This window comes from Argopecten irradians, chromosome 4 (genome assembly GCF_041381155.1).
Source record: "Argopecten irradians isolate NY chromosome 4, Ai_NY, whole genome shotgun sequence".
NCBI lineage: Eukaryota > Metazoa > Mollusca > Bivalvia > Pectinida > Pectinidae > Argopecten > Argopecten irradians.
The window spans coordinates 35730850-35748179 of NC_091137.1; the positions used below are offsets into that span (position 1 = coordinate 35730850).

At 33.0% G+C, this 17330-nt stretch overlaps 4 protein-coding genes across 4 annotated transcripts in view; 1 reads left to right on the forward strand and 3 right to left on the reverse strand.

Annotated features, from left to right (window-relative positions):
* Positions 1–17330, reverse strand: part of LOC138321475 (arylsulfatase J-like) — a 42560-nt gene that overhangs the window by 8760 nt on the left and 16470 nt on the right. The gene's annotated exons all lie outside the window — the stretch shown is intronic.
* Positions 1093–7351, forward strand: LOC138321473 (uncharacterized). Its single transcript, XM_069265199.1, has 4 exons — positions 1093–1467; positions 2302–2474; positions 2958–3070; positions 4110–7351. The coding sequence occupies exons 1-4, from the start codon at positions 1264–1266 to the stop codon at positions 5186–5188; spliced, it is 1569 nt and encodes a 522-aa protein (XP_069121300.1). The 5' UTR covers positions 1093–1263; the 3' UTR covers positions 5189–7351.
* LOC138321476 (uncharacterized) lies at positions 2745–7943 on the reverse strand. The gene is made up of 4 exons (XM_069265203.1): positions 7619–7943; positions 6149–6382; positions 5691–5841; positions 2745–3912 (listed from the first exon to the last, which is right to left on the reverse strand). Exons 1-4 carry the CDS (start codon positions 7915–7917, stop codon positions 3145–3147), a joined length of 1452 nt encoding a protein of 483 aa, XP_069121304.1. The 5' UTR covers positions 7918–7943; the 3' UTR covers positions 2745–3144.
* LOC138321478 (uncharacterized) lies at positions 12216–16679 on the reverse strand. The gene is made up of 4 exons (XM_069265205.1): positions 15724–16679; positions 15247–15446; positions 14833–15048; positions 12216–13969 (listed from the first exon to the last, which is right to left on the reverse strand). The coding sequence occupies exons 3-4, from the start codon at positions 14941–14943 to the stop codon at positions 13715–13717; spliced, it is 366 nt and encodes a 121-aa protein (XP_069121306.1). The 5' UTR covers positions 14944–15048; positions 15247–15446; positions 15724–16679; the 3' UTR covers positions 12216–13714.

Here is a 17330-nt window from a genome sequence, read left to right on the forward strand (position 1 = left end):
CAATTGTTATAAATATATTACCAATAAGTATGTGATTACGTATATATATCCAAGCATTAATACATTTTTTTTAACTTATAAAGCGAGATTTTAAAAATAATTATAAAACATGCATGTGTATAAATAGTCTTCAATCAATGCTAGTATTTATAAGTCTGCTCTGAATTTGTCACACATACTAGTACTGTTTTATAGAAATTATCAGTTTCAGAAAAGAAAACACTTCAGAAGAACTTCTTATTTTAGTGTAGGTATTGTGAACATGTACGTTTGACTACTGTAAGTATAAACCCTAGCTCTAGCGGTTAGGTAGTTATATTCTACATGTACCGTATTTTTGCGCGTATAGTGCGCACTTTTTTTCATAAATTATCAAGTGAAAAATTGGGGTGCGCACTATACGCAAGCACAGGCATTGGGTCATGATGACCGACCGTCAGGTCCAAGCTAAAATGTGCAGTAGCCTAACATTTTGTACATGTTGAAAGTTATGATTAAATACATGATACTTTAAGTCAATATTCAATGCAATCTTTAATTTCTTGAAAGTCCGTTTTGGGAGCACATGTGTTCATGACCGGACACATGTTACGATCGTGAATCTTCAGTAAGGTATCTCCAAATCTAAATGGCTAAATGAATACAGTCTGGAGCTTGAAACGATGTATAAGTGTGTAATTGATTCGTCACATTAAACTGATTACCTTATAAATATGTTTCGCCAGCATATGAAAACTTTTGAACTTGCAAATGTTTACGGAAGTGAGTGTAATGGCCACATACAGAGTCAGCAAATTAAATACGAAACTAAAACCTTCTTACATTAAAACTGACCAATCGGCACTATAAATGATGGCATGGCTGTCAAATATACTCTTATTACCATCTTCTGAAATGGTTCTGTAAAATCTCATCTTGATTTCAATACTAATTGAAATAATTGAGAATACGGAAGTGTGCAGTCAGTACTCAAATATGGCGGCCACCTGTGGTTGATTAGCCTACTCGGTCGGCTTTCCAGCTAATATCTTTGACATAATTAAATCTAAATGCCCATCAGATACACAATAGACTTGATTGATACCACATGTGAATTCATGGTTCCGATATGCAAATGAGCATCAATTTATTGACCAATGAAATAATAGCTCGGATTTTGTCCGGAGCTGTGATGTTTTGGCCGCCATGGTTGCATCACAAACAAACCGTGATACAGGCTTGTGATGCAGGGTACTATTTGACGTTTCGGTCTTTAAACCAATAATGGTCCGTCGATGTGTTTGGGGAAAATGTAACACAGACGAAAGGTATCGTGACCGATTAATAGGCGTGACTTTGTTACCATTCCCAAAGCCTAAGACAAATTTAGATAAGTGTTTGAGGTGGATCAAGGCGTGCGGTAGACCCCATGATCAACTGAATATCGAGAGAATAGATGGAAACAGGAATAAAGTCGTCTGTTCAAAGGTTAGTATGAATAATCTGACCCTGTCTCCTTCGTTCCGACCGAAAGGCAATATTTGAAATTGAGATCTGATTAACTGTTTGAATATGACTACCGCCGACTACTACAGCTCACGTGTACAGACGACCAGTTCTCGGCTGTACTGTTAAGCGACCAGTTTTCACCGGGTACCAATTAGGGCCTGTATATCGCCATCGTATGTGTACTTGTGTGATCACACACGAATTTTTAGACCATTTTTTGTGGAAATTAGCATGGTAGTGTCTTCTATAAGGAGATGGCTTCAGTGACTAAATTTTCATTTTAATTGTGTAGGAGAGAATTGGTACTCGGCGAGAACTGGTCGCCTGCAGCCAGTAGTACGCGTACGGTTACCTCGATTACCTCGCACATTAATAAAGCCTAGAAGACAGTAGCGATGGCACTCAGCCTGCCAATTTTTTGTTGTAGGATCTAAAGAGTGATCGAGTATGTAGACATGAATGACCCTATAACATACTGTACATGTCATATGTCATACATGTACAGTACATGTTCAATGTACTGATTATATAAATTAAGTCCCTTATTAAACTGAAAACATGGCAATTGTAAACTGTCATTCTATCTCATCTAACTATAGGTATGACGTGTTGAAAAGTACTATGATTTAAAAATTTGAATTATGAACTATTTTTAAAATTGTAGATAACTATCTATAACTATATATATCCTTCATATCAAAATACTGATAATTTGCACCTGCCAAGTAATGTAAATAATTCATTATAACTGTAGTTTTTTGTTTTGCCATTAACAAACTTTTTTTTTTAAATTTGGTTGTGTTTGTATCACAGCATTTTGTTGGGGGAAATGGTCCCACTGAACAGTACCCAGATCCTCTACCAGCTGATGGAAGTAAGTGTACACCAAGCCGTCCACTTCCAAAGAAGCGATACCTTGATAACAGAGAAAATTGTCCACCGAAAAAGAAATTGACACTGGTTCCATCCAACGAGAAAACAGAGAAGTAAGAAACAGGCCTTGCATAATTTATCATAGCTCTCACTGGTTGGTGGGCTTTTTAGGGTACTCTGGTTTCCTTTACCATTAGAATTTGCATGTTTGTATACGGCCTGTAATGTTATGATACCTATTAAACACATATCAATTCATCCTTCGATATTTTAGGGATAATACATTTACAAGGGTTTGTGTCTATAATCTTATATATGCTTTTTAAACATAGATAAGGAAAAGGACATTTATAAACCTCCCAACAATAAACATAAAACAACTCTTTAAGTATGTTGATTTTTATATTAGTAATTGAAATTGAATAAGTTGTGTTAGATTTTGTTAATTTGCAGTGGTTAGATACTGGCAATATCTTTACAGCTAGTCAAAACCCATCAAAATTGATTTCAATACATGTACTAGTATATGGAACTTCTATTACACATGAATGTTATAATTATAAACATGACATTATTATCCAAATTGTCTTTTTCAGTAATGGTGCTCCTTTACTACTTGGGACTGATCATACTTATGCTGGAGTCAGACCTGTCACTGATTGTTCTTCATCATCAACAACAGAATGTTCTGTCCAAACAGATGAAAAATGTAAGTATGAGTTACATAAGTAAGATCAATATACACAATGCACCAGAATATCTCCTGTCAATAAGATTTCACCTTTACACCATGTACTGCTGTCCATGTTCCTTCATGAAAGTTGATAATTTGACAAGCATATTCTCCATATATGGTACATCTGGAAATATTCTTTCTACAAATAGACTTCTCTGTGTGAATACAACAAACTCACAAAAGTTACAGCCAGATATCATAAGTTGTCCTTGAACTTGAGCAAAGTACATATGATTCTTTTTCAAACTCATTGCTTGACCATTCCGCTCTAAACAAAAGCCATCGATTTCATCACATGCTCTGTCTATGTCCATATTCCTTGCTGAATAAGGGCATTTCACTTCCAGAATACCACATTCCCCATTGTCACAAACTTTTCCATCAGGCGATGCACCGAGAAAGTTAAAGTTGTTGTTGATAATAAATCCGCAGTCATGAATATGTCGTGAAGGAAAGGTCTCAAGATACTTTGCCTTGGCTTCTTTTTCATGCTTGGAGCCGTAATCTAGGGCAGGTGCAGATTTTGTTGTTCTGTTGAACACATCTTCCAAAAATGATGGTGTGGGCTTTGCTTTTCTGCTGATTACTCGGCCAAAGTTGGATGTAGTCAGTCTCACTTTTCTCTCATTAAGCCATGTATCAGATAGTGCTTGACTTCGTGTAGTTTTCTCTATATATTCTATATTTGCTTGCTCCATATGTCTGTTGAGAAATCTAAATACTTCCGGCAATACAACAGGTGATTGTCTGTGTACAGATGTATCACCACATCCAAAGGATACTGTCGGGGCAGGTGCTGCTTTCAAGTTCCGAGTCTGTAATATACAAAACATTGATATTAAAAACTATTAAAGAAAATGTATAAGATCAAAAGTAGATATCTGTATTTTAAATTAAATAAAGGTTCCTGTAAATTACCAATACATGTACATTTGCATATCTGTATCAAGTTGGTAAAAACACAAACTGCTTGCCATAGAAATCCCTATAAAAGGCTTATTATTATTTACAGGGGTATCATCGTTAGAAGTGTTGACTATGACTGCAGAGATTGAGTCACTGAAAGCTAAAGTCAAGGAGCAGGAGAAAACCATATCTGATCTACTACAACAAGCCGGTGTCACCACTCAGCCTGCTTCCAGTAACAGCAAATGGTTTGGGGTACAGGCAGTATTAGATAACAACACCAATCACAAAAACCTGTTTAAGCACTACACTGGTATAACATACATAAGATTTGTAGCCTTGTTGTCCTTTTTGATTCCTGAAAACTTCAGTTTACAATTTGAGAAAGGGCGTAGTGACTTGAAGTCTTTGTCTAATGAAGACTCTTTGTTTTTGACTCTGACAAGATGTCGACATAGTTTTAGTTTAGCTGATCTTGCTATGAAATTTGGTATCAAACTCCAAACCGCTGGAGTTGTGTTCAATACCTGGATTGACCATATGTACTTTAAACTTGCACAGTTACCACTATGGCCTCACAGAGATACACTCATAAAAAACATGCCAAAGGATTTCAAGAAGGATTATCCTACAACCTTGATTATTATTGATGGAACTGAACTTTATACACAGTCTCCATGTGCGCTTGGACTACAAAGTCAGTTTTACAGTGATTATAAGGGTAATACAACACTGAAAGGTTTAATTGGCTGTGATGCTAGAGGAACACTATTATTTGTATCAGAATTATTTTCTGGGTCTGTATCAGACAAAGTCATCACTGAAGAAAGTGGATTTTATGAACTTTTGAAAAGTCTGAAAGTGCATGGATACATTCAGGATGGTGATTCCATTATGGCAGATAAAGGGTTCACGATAGGTGACGAATTGGCAAAGTTGAATTTAAAACTTAACATTCCCCCTTTTGTTCGTGGTGGAAAACAACTGACAAGTGGAGAACGGAAAGAAACTCAAAAAATTGCTAAACACAGGATTCACATAGAAAGACTAATAGCTAAGGTTAAGAAAAATAAAATTTTGAAAAATGAAATTCCAACATGTATGTTTACAAGAATTAACAAAATCTGGACTGTTTGTTGTCACCTCACACTGTTTGAAGACATTTTTGTCAAAGATAAAGAATAAACTAAACTGTCAGTGTGTGTTCTTTAGGGTAAGAATTTCACAATTGTTTGTGAAAGTTTTCACTTGATTTAGTGAGTTATTAAAGTATACAAGTATGGTAATTTATATTTGTTACAATTGGAAAAAAATTGTCTTCATTCTCTTCAAACCTACAATACATATAGCCTTATAAGTACTTTAAGGCATTAAATTTGGATAAATGAGTATATAATACATATACACTGTATATTATAATATAGCATGTCCATTTGAAATTCTGATTTACAGCCTACATACAAAAACATTGTGTAAGATTACGTTTTATAGGTTTGATGATATATAATGCAAAAAGAATATGCATGAATCTTGTCAATACCAAACAGTACAGTGTATTGGTAATAAAAAAAATAATGACTTCAATTTTATTGGAAATCAGTATTATTTGAACATTTTTTTGAAATTGACAAAAAGTTCCTATTTTTCAATTACGAATTAATAGAACTATGTATTTCATGTGTTGTACCTGATAAGAAAGTGATGATCCGATCGGAACATTTCCAAATGGTGTTGAGGTTGATGGAATATTGGATCTGGATGATGACAGTATATACTGTAGAGGGCTGCCAGCAATGTCAGCAAGATTCTTAAGTTCATCTTCAGTTACATTTGGAATTCTGAAATATAGAATTCAAATACATGGAGCATTTTCATAAATATACAATAGCATATATGTTATCAGTCTTGCATTTAATTAAGGGTGAAGTGGCTGGTTAAGTCTGCCTCTGGGTTGCAAGTTCAAACTATTTGCTGGTTTTTGGTTTTTCTCTGGGTACTCTGGCTTTCCTTCACCATATAAACCCGACACATTCTTAAATGACAGGCTTTTAATACATTATACATGTAGGATGATAAATTGATCAAACCATACTGAATGTATTAGACTGTAGTGTAAATACTGATTGATGTTTTGTTTGAACTTACGGGTAGTTTTCATCCAGATGACAGATTATAGGTTTTCTCTTTCTACTCTCCAATGGACGTGCCACGACAACATGGTTGATAGGTACCGGCTTGATCTTTGGTCCTCTAGGTACATTCCATTGTTGGGGGACACTTGTACAACTCTGATGTTGAGGAACACTGGTGTAATTGTGTAGCTTCAATCCTTGGAGTGATTTGAGTAGTCCAACAATGTGTGAACAATGTCCATCCATCCTATAAAATTGACAATGAAATAAATTTTACCACTTTTAATTAACATACACTTCTGATTTATGATATTGAGGAAAGCTGTGTAGTAAAAAAATGATTTTCATAGACTACTGTCCATATATTTGTCCCATGAATCAAGTTTCCAAAATAGCCTTTGTCAATAATTGGCTGTACAGCTGTAGATACATCTAGGGGGTGGGGTGGGGTGGGATGGGCAACATGGATGTGAAGGAGAGAGAGGTGGACAGGAATAATCAATATTCTATTGGAAAGTGTCTTTCATTGGCCATTCAATTTGTTGGCATTGATGGTAATTTCATTCAGAAGCAAAACAAGTAATCGCATAGTCTAATTTACTTAATGACTTGTATTGAACTGCGATAAATTATTAAAACCCTGCTTATAATTATTACATCCAACATAATCCACATGTAAATGTATGTACTGTATTCCCATTTAAATATCTCCATTTTGTCTGAAAATCTACATGATATGAAGTAAATTAACTATAGATCTTCATAGTTATTTTCACTTTTCATTTTACCTGGATATTATGACATCCATTTCCTAAAAGTACCAGGTTATCAGTAATATACATATGTATGAGCAAGGCTAGGTATAATACATGTAGAGTTAATGCACTGAAATGGCTGAGTTTACTATATGTGTGTGTGTGTGTGTGTGTGTGTTGTTGTTGTTGTTGTTGTTGTTGGTTTTTTGGGGTTTTTTTTATGAGTATATTACCCAGTCATTACCACTCATTAGTGTGTTATTACAGAAGTGATAGAAAACAAAAGCAATGTTGTCAGTGATCTGATTTTATTAAAAAATAATGAAACTTGAAATCATGTATGTGTGTGAGTGTGTGTATTTTGTATGATGTATTTAAGAAGCAATGAAATAATTTGTTCTTGAAATACTCTTTTATCAAATAATGAAATATCAAATAAAAAGTGGTGTCCTAAACATGTTGATTATGTGTTTGTGATCAATGGAAGTATTTCATAACTCCTGTCAAATAGTATAACATAGTTATAATGAACCAAATTCTTCAGAGGGTCCCATGAATTTAATTTTATCTTAATCAGATTGTAGATTTATCACATTGTCATTTGTCCAGAGATCGATCAGCTGATCACTGTACGGATACTGCTGTAAATTGTGGTCAACTCGGTACTTTTTAATGGTCAATTCGGCAATAGACATATGTAATGCTACTTCTGAAACACAAATGCTTACCCAGCTATACAGCTACAATGCGATTCCGTCAGCTTTTCATCTTTTAAACTGATTTCTATGTGTAGGCGATGGGGCAGCTCCGACTTCCGCATCGATCGCCAGCATCTCGCATCTACTCGGACGGTGTCCTCGTTAACGATAGAGTTCACGGTAATGTCGTGTATGTAACCCTGAGTGTAATAGTTTAACCCCTTCTGTTGAGTTTTCTCAGATAAATCTGCGTGGTTAGGTAAATACGTCACTGAAATATTGGCTGGGATATTACGAAGTGAGTCGGTGTTTGCTTCAGCAGTCGCCATCTTTGTTATTAATGTGATGCGGAGCAACCGTTTGGCTAAGGGGGCGTGGCTTAACGGGAGATTCTCGGAACCATGAATTACAACAGATATATCATTTGATATTTTAGGACCTTGGTATGGTTATTTAATTGTGTTGTTTATCGCTGCACAAAAATTTATTATTTATTGCAATGCAGATAATGTAAGTGTACCACGCAAAATAGTTTTGGATCGTAAACCACATATATTTGTGTATACTGTAACTCTAATCGAACGAAATATCACATCAGCCTATATTCATTTCGCTGTTAACTTATCAAAATAACATATACTGAATGAAAATTAAACCAGAAACACTGAAAATGCCATATTTTACAAATTTTACCATTCTTCCATGTCTTCCGAAACCAATTTAGACCAATTCTTAACATCGATTTTGGGGTCTGACTTTTAAAGCGCTCCATTACCGTAGCGTTTATTAAACAATTGATTTGAGTGGTGTATTTGACAATCGACATGCCATTATTGTTTTATACTTAACCTTCCTTATGATTATCGACTCTCTAATTTGTTGACTTTGGCTCAATCGCTCCTTGGCGTTCAATAACACATGTATTGTTATTCCATTTTGTCAAGATAGGTAAATTCAACTCATTTTGAATTTTGATATTACATTCGATCTATTTATCCAAGAACGGCGTCTGTAAAGAGAGAGAGATATGTACCATCCATGGTATCATCAAAGGGTCATAGATTACCTTCACTATACATACCTTACTTTTATGGAGTAGATCTCCCTCGAGCCCGATGCCCCCGGTACAGCTGAAGCCATATGGGACTACGTTCCTCTTGCTCAAGAATGTATCTCTTGGCCAAGTTGTTTAACTTTCCCGTACCAGTCAAACATAATATACCCTTTAGCTGCAAACGGAGCTCCGCTGTTCAATCAATTTAAACAGTAATTTTCTATTTTCACACAATGTTATCACAAAAACCACATATTGTTTTTTGTCGGTGGTACGAATTACAATATTCACACAACACATTAAACACAACACACAGAAAAACAAAACACACTCGAATCATTTAAAATAACAACAAAACATAGACAAATGACCCATAATTGTACAGTCGTTCAACCACAATACGCAACAACAATGGTATAACACAACAGTTAAACAATAATAACACAACCATGAACAGATAACACAAACCTACACCACACTTCCCAAACACAGTCACATGCTAAACCATAGATATACAAAACATACCACATCTTGTCAACATACCAACATGTACGACAACAATAGAACAACTGTCAATTTTATTACATGTCCAAAGTGACCACTGAACAACAACATGTGGTCAAGTACTGCAACAAATCACCAAATAATTTATTTAACAACCTGTTATAATAACGTATCATGAACAAATACTTACCATAACAACATGCCAACATTTCTTGTATTGCAGTTCAAACAAAAGGATAATAAATATATATTAACAATTTACTGAATATCTGACAAACGTAAAATCGTCGAAAAATATAATCATAACAAGAGGCCAATGGCCTCGTAGCACGATGGTTCAGTTAATTAATGTTCAATGATTGGTTTTTTTACTAATATTCTTGATTATCATTCATATGCACTGTTTAAACTAATAATTAATTAGGAGAATTCAAATGACCACTGATATTTAATTGTTATCAATGTTGGTATTAAAACAATCATTAAATTCTTTCAAGACAGATGTCATTCATCAAATGTTAAGTTATATATAGATCAACAGTTTTATAAAAATACTGATTTGTGCAGAAAAGGTTTTTTTTCTGAGCAGGATTTTAGTGTAATCGTATGCAGAAGCAGCATCTTCTTAGTAAAAATATTGTTGGGACCAATTCAAATAGCATCAACTTAACTTTTAATATTAGAAAATTTAATAAAATTCAAAATTTAACAAAGCTTTTTATTCAAATTTATCAGAATATTGTTATATGATAAAAAATAATTGGGGAAATTTTTCCTGTATGATTGCTTATGGATATCACACATGTACAACTATGTATAATCAAAGTGTTAAGTTGACTAGACTTTTAAAAGATACCTGCTGGAGGAGGACTTAATTCATTATAGGTGACAAAAAAAAATCAAAGATGTTTGGCTGTCCTGGTTATAAGAGGTAAACTGAATTTGCTTCAATACGTTGAAATTTATTACTTATCTTTTATCTCATTTTCTTCAACACAATATAAATTTCACAATTAAGATAACAATGCACAAGCTTAAGTTGTATTGGCTGGGTTTCGCACAATGGAATGTGTACTACGGGTCAACAAATTGACATTGGCAGCTACAGTCGAGCCTTTCCCAAGGACTTGATAACAAAATACATTAATTAACTCTCATTGTTTTTCCCTTTAACAATAAATGGTATATGTAACACATTTACACACACATATAGGCCTATAAACAGCATCTAGATGAAACTAGGGCACCTGACTTGTGACACTGTCCAGGGAATATAGATTATCCAACACAGGTAATTATGATGTCATGACACTTTGAGTAACATATTTAAGAATAGAAAAATAATGAATATTTCTTAATTGCCTTAATCTTTTCTTAAACTATATATTTCTTTTGTATGAAGTGGTACCGTCGGCCATATAATTTCCCATAATGCATTGTGTTTCTCATTTAAATATTACTATAGACAAAGAGGGAATGAAATATTATTTAATTCCTCAAAAAATACAGTTTAAGTCTGTTTGTCGCCAAGTTTTATCAGTTCCGTCCTTATCTATAACTACATGTCTCTGCCAAATTTCATTGCTGTTAATGGTGTATAACTTATGAAAAAATCATTAAGAAACAAATTAATAATATCCCATATAATTATAGTTTTGTAACTATATCTACTGGTACTCAAAAGTGAACACCACATAACAATTCCTTTTTATTTACTACGTTACCTCAGAGTCATATAGCAATTCCTCAGTCTGAGAACAATTAAATTAACATTATCTACACGGGCGAACAAAATAACTATAGAAATCAAAGCGCTGAACGCGCTGAAAGTCGGGGAAAATAATTCTTTTTCATTTAGTTTTTGGAAGTTGTAGATCTAGGCTCGTATGCATAAAAAATCTTAGCTAAGATTTGACTTAAGAGCAGATTACTGCAACATTTGACATGTAAACCAATTTCTTAAAATGCCACTGAATTTCAGATGAGAGGTTTAATTCCAGAAAACTGTTAAAAATTTACCTTCATATTTTGATTATAAATACTTCAATATTAAATCAAACAATTAAGAAAATACTGAAGTATCTGCTAAGATTTTTTATGCATACGAGCCCAGGTGACTGATTGTGATGCACATGTCACTTTAAAGTGGCAACTGATGTCATTTTAATTTGAGAGTATATGAATGATAACAAGGAATTGTTTGCTTTAGGCAGAATCGATCTGATTCGCCTTCTTTAAATTCAATTTTGCGAGATTTGTTTGTGGATCAATACCAATGTCATTTCTCCATGACTCCTATTTTTGTCACAAAACTTCCTGTGTGTTTCATTCTGACCAACTTTACTTCATAATGTTACATGATGTATAACAATATGTTGACTGGAAGGAATTTTCAATTTGACATTGACCCCATGACCTGGCATGATTTCCTGTTTGATTCTGACCAGTTTTGATTCAACTGTTGTAACAAAATATTGACCAGAATCACCACTTAGAGAAATTATAGTTTTAGTAACAGTGACCTTGACCTTTGAATGACCATATCAAGATTCCAACTTTTCCAAGCTACAGTCTAAACAAACACAGCAGTAAGTTTTTACAAAATATGATGAAAGATATAGCTTCTACAGTGATGAAAGAATATCCATTATTTGATCTATTCTTGTATATGACCTTCAGTTTTTGGCCGATAATATCCACTTTCAAACTTATCCGAGCTACAACCAGTTATTAGCTGAACATGTGTGTAAAGTTTGATCATAATCCGATCATTAAATATAGCTGTTACAGCGATGACAATCAATTGCTCACAGACAGACGGACGGACATCACTATACCATAATATGACTCATCAAATATGGGTTTTGGTCATAATGTCCATTTTAAAAGTCGTCCAACCAATAGAATACATCAAACATGTATAGTCATTCTGAACATTTCAAGGAAGATTGATCCTAATGATGATAACGACCACAAGACTGATGACTAGCAAGTTTCTAGACAGATGTTCGGAAAATGCCATACCATAATGCCCAGTATGAAAGACAGGCTATATAAAAGGCAGACAAATTATGGAATTTAAAATTTTATTGACTAGACATGCAGAGGAAACAGGTGTATTTGAAGAAAATGCATGGTTTGTAATTGATACAATACAATGTAAGGCATTTTTAAGATTTCTGCAAAAAAAAAAGGTAATAATTAACACGATTTGTCAATGCTTTCGACATACCTACCTTTTAGTAAACTACTGGTAGATCTTTCCCAAAATAAAAAAAGTTAGAGACTGCAGCATTTTATGTGACCTAAACAGGATTCACTTTAAACCAAACTCGAGAAGTTTTAGTTTTTTTCCCAAGACAATTTTAAAAAATTAAAGGGTTTCTTTGTGAAGATTGATAGAAGTGATACCACAAAAATAAGGAATCTCCAAAATAACATATATTGCAATTATTAAACAAAACATTCCTATACTAGAAGTCAAGTTACCCAACAAGTATGCAATCCTTTCCATATTGAGATTTTCAAGGGTTTCTGTAAGACTACTGATTTTCAAGGATTTTCATGACAATGCTTCAAATTTAAGATTCAAGAGACATAAAATTCAAGGTTTTTAAGAGATCTATACGAACACTGACAAACCTTATGGGTTATATAATAAATGATAGTATACAAAGCAAAGAGTATATTGGTTATATTTGGCACAATTTAACTACTATCATATTTAAATGCACATTGATTATAGGGTTTTCTAAATCTAATACACCTACTGAGAATTTCACTTTATAGCATCTTTATGACTCATTTGCATACAAATTGAGTTGGTTGATTTTTATGAAAATAACAAAAAATATCAATATTGTAAAGTATGCATTTTGAAAAGTACATTTCTTGGCAATTGCAAAATGACAAATTCTCAATACCATGTAATAAGTCATAGCACATCATATTGTTGAATACTTGTTCCAAGTATTTGGATATAAAACAAGAAATAAAATTATTCAAAACTAAAAAATTGTCATACATTAATAACATAGAGCTATGTTGCATGTAAAATGACGCCTGCACATTTTAGTGTCTCCATTTTTGTCTTTTTGATTTAAGAGGTTGCTAAAACATTGAATGGGACTTATAGCTATAAACAGCTTACACCATAAACAATAGCATACAAGGCAAATGGTATGTTGCATAATATTTGGTAATTTAACTACAGGAAGGTTCAAGTCAATTGCTCGATACCATGATAATAATATACACCCTGGTATTGTGTGATAAAATATGTTTTAGGATGCATAAAGGTATAAATGATTAGAAACAATATCAAAATACTATGTAATACAAAGCATAAAGTAGTTTAGCTTTACATTAATAAGAAAAACAAAAGTTTTCAAACAAGCTTTTAAACAAAAAGTTAATTGACTTTAAGAAACATTATCCCAAAATTGAGTCAATTTCACCAGAATTTTTGTTTTTTTTTGACTAGAAATTCAGGTAAATTTTAGTTCAGGTCATTTTGCCTATGTAGGAAGAAAAAATAATATTCATGCAAGGAATATATTGGTAGGCACTTAGAAGTCGGTTTCCATTTCCTGGATTGCACCTCCCATGACAGTAAATGTCAATTGTTGATTGCATAGTTCTTTCAAGAAATTGTCCAACTCGTCCAAGTCATCAGATAAATTGAACCTGTCTTTAAAGGCAGTTTTTGGGATTGTAAGGTCTAGGACTTCATCATGATCATCCACTGTGAATGTGATGTCATCAGTTTCAGATGTATATCCTATGATTGTGGTCACTTTCTTTTCAGGTTCTGGATCCACAGTCTGGAAGAGGAAACAATATTAAATTAAGAAAGCAATGAATTACCATGTAACTATACACACTAGAAAAGCCCAAAAGGCCTTTCATATTAGGCCCTTTTATAGATGAAGCATTTTTAGTTGAAACCATGATATTTGACTTAATTACTTGATTATTGACTGGCATGTATCCCATTTTGACCTCACACATTTTGTTTTACATTCCTATAAAAACATTTACGAGAAGCTATGTATATTTTAAATTCTAAACTGACCTGTGACCTTTGAGTTGTTCTCACGTGACTTTCTGTTTCATTCTGAATAACTCTGTTACATACTGTTATAACAAAATGTTAACTAAAAGGAATGTTCAATTTGACCTTGACCTCTGACCCCATCATCTTGATGTTGTGACATGCAACCTGCTATTTTATTTGACCCCGTCCTTAAATGACCTTTCTGTGTTAATAGGACGTTAAACAATCAAACCAAACCAACTTTCCTTCATAATGTTTTTTTTTTTTTTCAATTAGACTTTGACCCCATGACTTTGAGCCTTGACGCTTTGACATTGATGTTTTGTCTTGCAACTTCCTGTTGATTACTGACCAGAATCAATATTTCATGAAATTGTATTTTTAGTAATAATGACCTTGACCTTTGAGTGACCACGCAGAAATTCAAACTGATTCAAGCTATGGTAAAACACAAACACGTGAATTAAGTTTTAACAAAATGTGATGAAAATTATAGCTCTACAGTTATGATATGTAGGTAAACAACTCTGATCAAAATTTAATGATTTTTATAAAACATTGTTTAATAATGTTATGAATTTGGTATGATTCCTAAGTGCATATTGCCCAGATTCCCAAGTGTGCACTTACCTTTATTGATGAAATGTTTGTTGTGCACAGTGATGTTTCTTCCTTGTAGTGATTGACTACCACGTTCGTTATCTTTACATGGTCACCGGTCTCCAGCTTTGAATCTGCCATGTCACGCCACAATGCAACTTTGGCTACATTTGCATTGTCCTTAAGGGTGATGTTGCGGACAATGACTGGAACCCCCTTCACTGGCACTTTTTGGGTTTGGTCAACCTAAATAATAATACATGTATTTGAAAATATTAAAAAAATGACCCATTATTATGTAAGCATTTCATAAATAATTATTTTACAGAGTCAACAATCAAACAAGAAAGATCTGAAATTGGGTTACTGCATTAGTTCAAAAACTTGTGTCTTTAAATCATAATTTGCTGTGAATATTTTTCTACGTGTGGCTATTACATGTACCTGTATTATTTTGCCTTTAACAGTCAATCTCTGTGAATCACTGGGTCAATTATAATTGAAATTCATCACCAAGAATCAGCTCCAAGAATCAACTCCATGTATCAACTCCAAGTATTAACTCCAAGAAAAGTGAGGTTGATTTTAAATCAATTTGATGTTACCTTACTTCTTTTTCTTGAATTTCCTTATTGGCTTGTATTCTGAAAAAAAAATCAATTTCAAAAATAACTTAATATTGTAATCCAAGTAATAAAACAAGATCTTACATTATGTACATTATTACTGGATTTAGTACCACGAGTCCATCGTCTATATACCGGAAATGTTCTACAATTCATTAAAAACTGAAAGAGGTGGGTGATAGGCATTTATTTGAAATGGTAAATTAATTGGCCTTGAAACATTGAAAGCTTGAAAAGTACTAAATTTCATTATCAGTAACAGCTTAAAGGCAAGCATTTTTTATCAGTTCTTTACCTTAAAATAACTGTCTCTTTCTTGATTCAATGGAGATCCTGTTAATAAATTAAGAAATTGTTAAAGAGTGTATACACGTTGTGTAAATGTGCTCTTGGTACGTCCAAACTTTATCTGACAACAATATTATGTTCCATATCCATCTTAAATTGTTCAAAGAAATTACATTTTATAAATCCAAAAATCTAGGCAGGCAAAGTTTCTTAAATGGTTGTTAGGAGCGATATATAGCTTGGCAGTATTTTTTAATACAGAAACTGTACATGCTGTAGCATACAACATTTTAAGTTGATAAGGTAGGGCAATTATTAGGGTTTAACAGCCTATTAACAGTAAATGTAATTATCAATGTAAGGGAACGTCCGATCTGTTTGTCATCCCAAGTGCCACCTGTGGTCAAAGCTTGACTTGCCTTGTGATGCAACAAGTATAATGTTACATAATGTTATCATATTTGGAATGGCAAAAATGCTTTGCTTACTTGGTCATCACTGTCTGTAGAAGCTATTTGATCTATTTTTAGTAACATATTCCGTTAATGTCCACTTTTAAACTTGTTCAAGCTTTGATCAAGGACAGATGGACATGGTCATCGTCAAACCATAATACCCGTTAAATATTGGCAAATTAAAAACATTGAAAACCAATTTCAAACATAACCATTTACCTGACTTCTGCAAAAATCAACAACAACAAAAACAGTAAGATGTAAATCAAAATAATAAAAAGTGACAACTCCCATAAATCCATGGTTTTGATAAATCTGAAAAACAAAGACAATAATGGACATCATTTTCCTCTAAAATTGTGGTGAAATATCTCACTAACTATGTATCTAGAAAGAAAAGTTAACAGCAAATGTGATCAACAAAAAGTCAATATAAAGGTCATTAAAGATCACGAAGTCAATCAGTATATTGATTAATAAAATAAAGAATTTCCAATTAGCTTGGTATACCGGTATTCAGCAACAATATTACAATATATGCAAAAAGAAAAATCAATATAGAGGTCACCAAAGGTCATGAGGTTAATCAATTAAAAATATTAATTATATATAATAGATTATGAAATAATAAAACGGTCAATATAGAGGTCATCAAAGGTCATGAAGTCAATTAATTACCAATATCGTTCACTATAATTCAGAATTATTTACAACATTTACAGTATAATATGAAATAATCAAAAGGTCCAAAATAGAGGTCAACCAAGGTCACGAAGTCAATCAGTTATGAATATTGATTGATATAGAATTATAATTAATAACCTTTACAGTATATGAAGTAATAAGAAAAGGTCAATATAGAGGTCACCAAAGGTCATGAGGTCAATTAGTCATCAATAATGATTAACATTATATATAAAAATAATATTGGCAACACTAATAGCATATGAACTAATAACAAGGTCAAAAATATGGAGGCCATCAAAGGTCATGAGGTTAATCAGTATATGAAATAATCAAAAAGTCAATCACAAGGTCATCAGTTATCAATATTGATTAATATCATTATATAGAATTATACTACTGATATACATTTTCAGTATATTAAACTGATCAAATAATTCAATTATAATAAGTCACAAAGGTGTTATTAACGGTC

Coding starts and splice junctions, on each gene's coding strand:
- LOC138321473 (XM_069265199.1), top strand. CDS start 1,264: ATGGTCCGTCGATGTGTTTGGGGAAAATGTAACACAGACGAAAGGTAT. Junction 2,475..2,957: donor TCCAACGAGAAAACAGAGAA/GTAAGAAACAGG, acceptor TGTCTTTTTCAG/TAATGGTGCTCCTTTACTAC. Junction 3,071..4,109: donor TGTCCAAACAGATGAAAAAT/GTAAGTATGAGT, acceptor TATTATTTACAG/GGGTATCATCGTTAGAAGTG.
- LOC138321476 (XM_069265203.1), bottom strand. CDS start 7,917: ATGGCGACTGCTGAAGCAAACACCGACTCACTTCGTAATATCCCAGCC. Junction 6,383..7,618: donor CATTGTAGCTGTATAGCTGG/GTAAGCATTTGT, acceptor TCAATTTTATAG/GATGGATGGACATTGTTCAC. Junction 3,913..5,690: donor GATCATCACTTTCTTATCAG/GTACAACACATG, acceptor TGTATATTACAG/ACTCGGAACTTGAAAGCAGC.
- LOC138321478 (XM_069265205.1), bottom strand. CDS start 14,943: ATGGCAGATTCAAAGCTGGAGACCGGTGACCATGTAAAGATAACGAAC. Junction 13,970..14,832: donor CAAACATTTCATCAATAAAG/GTAAGTGCACAC, acceptor TTCCTCTTCCAG/ACTGTGGATCCAGAACCTGA.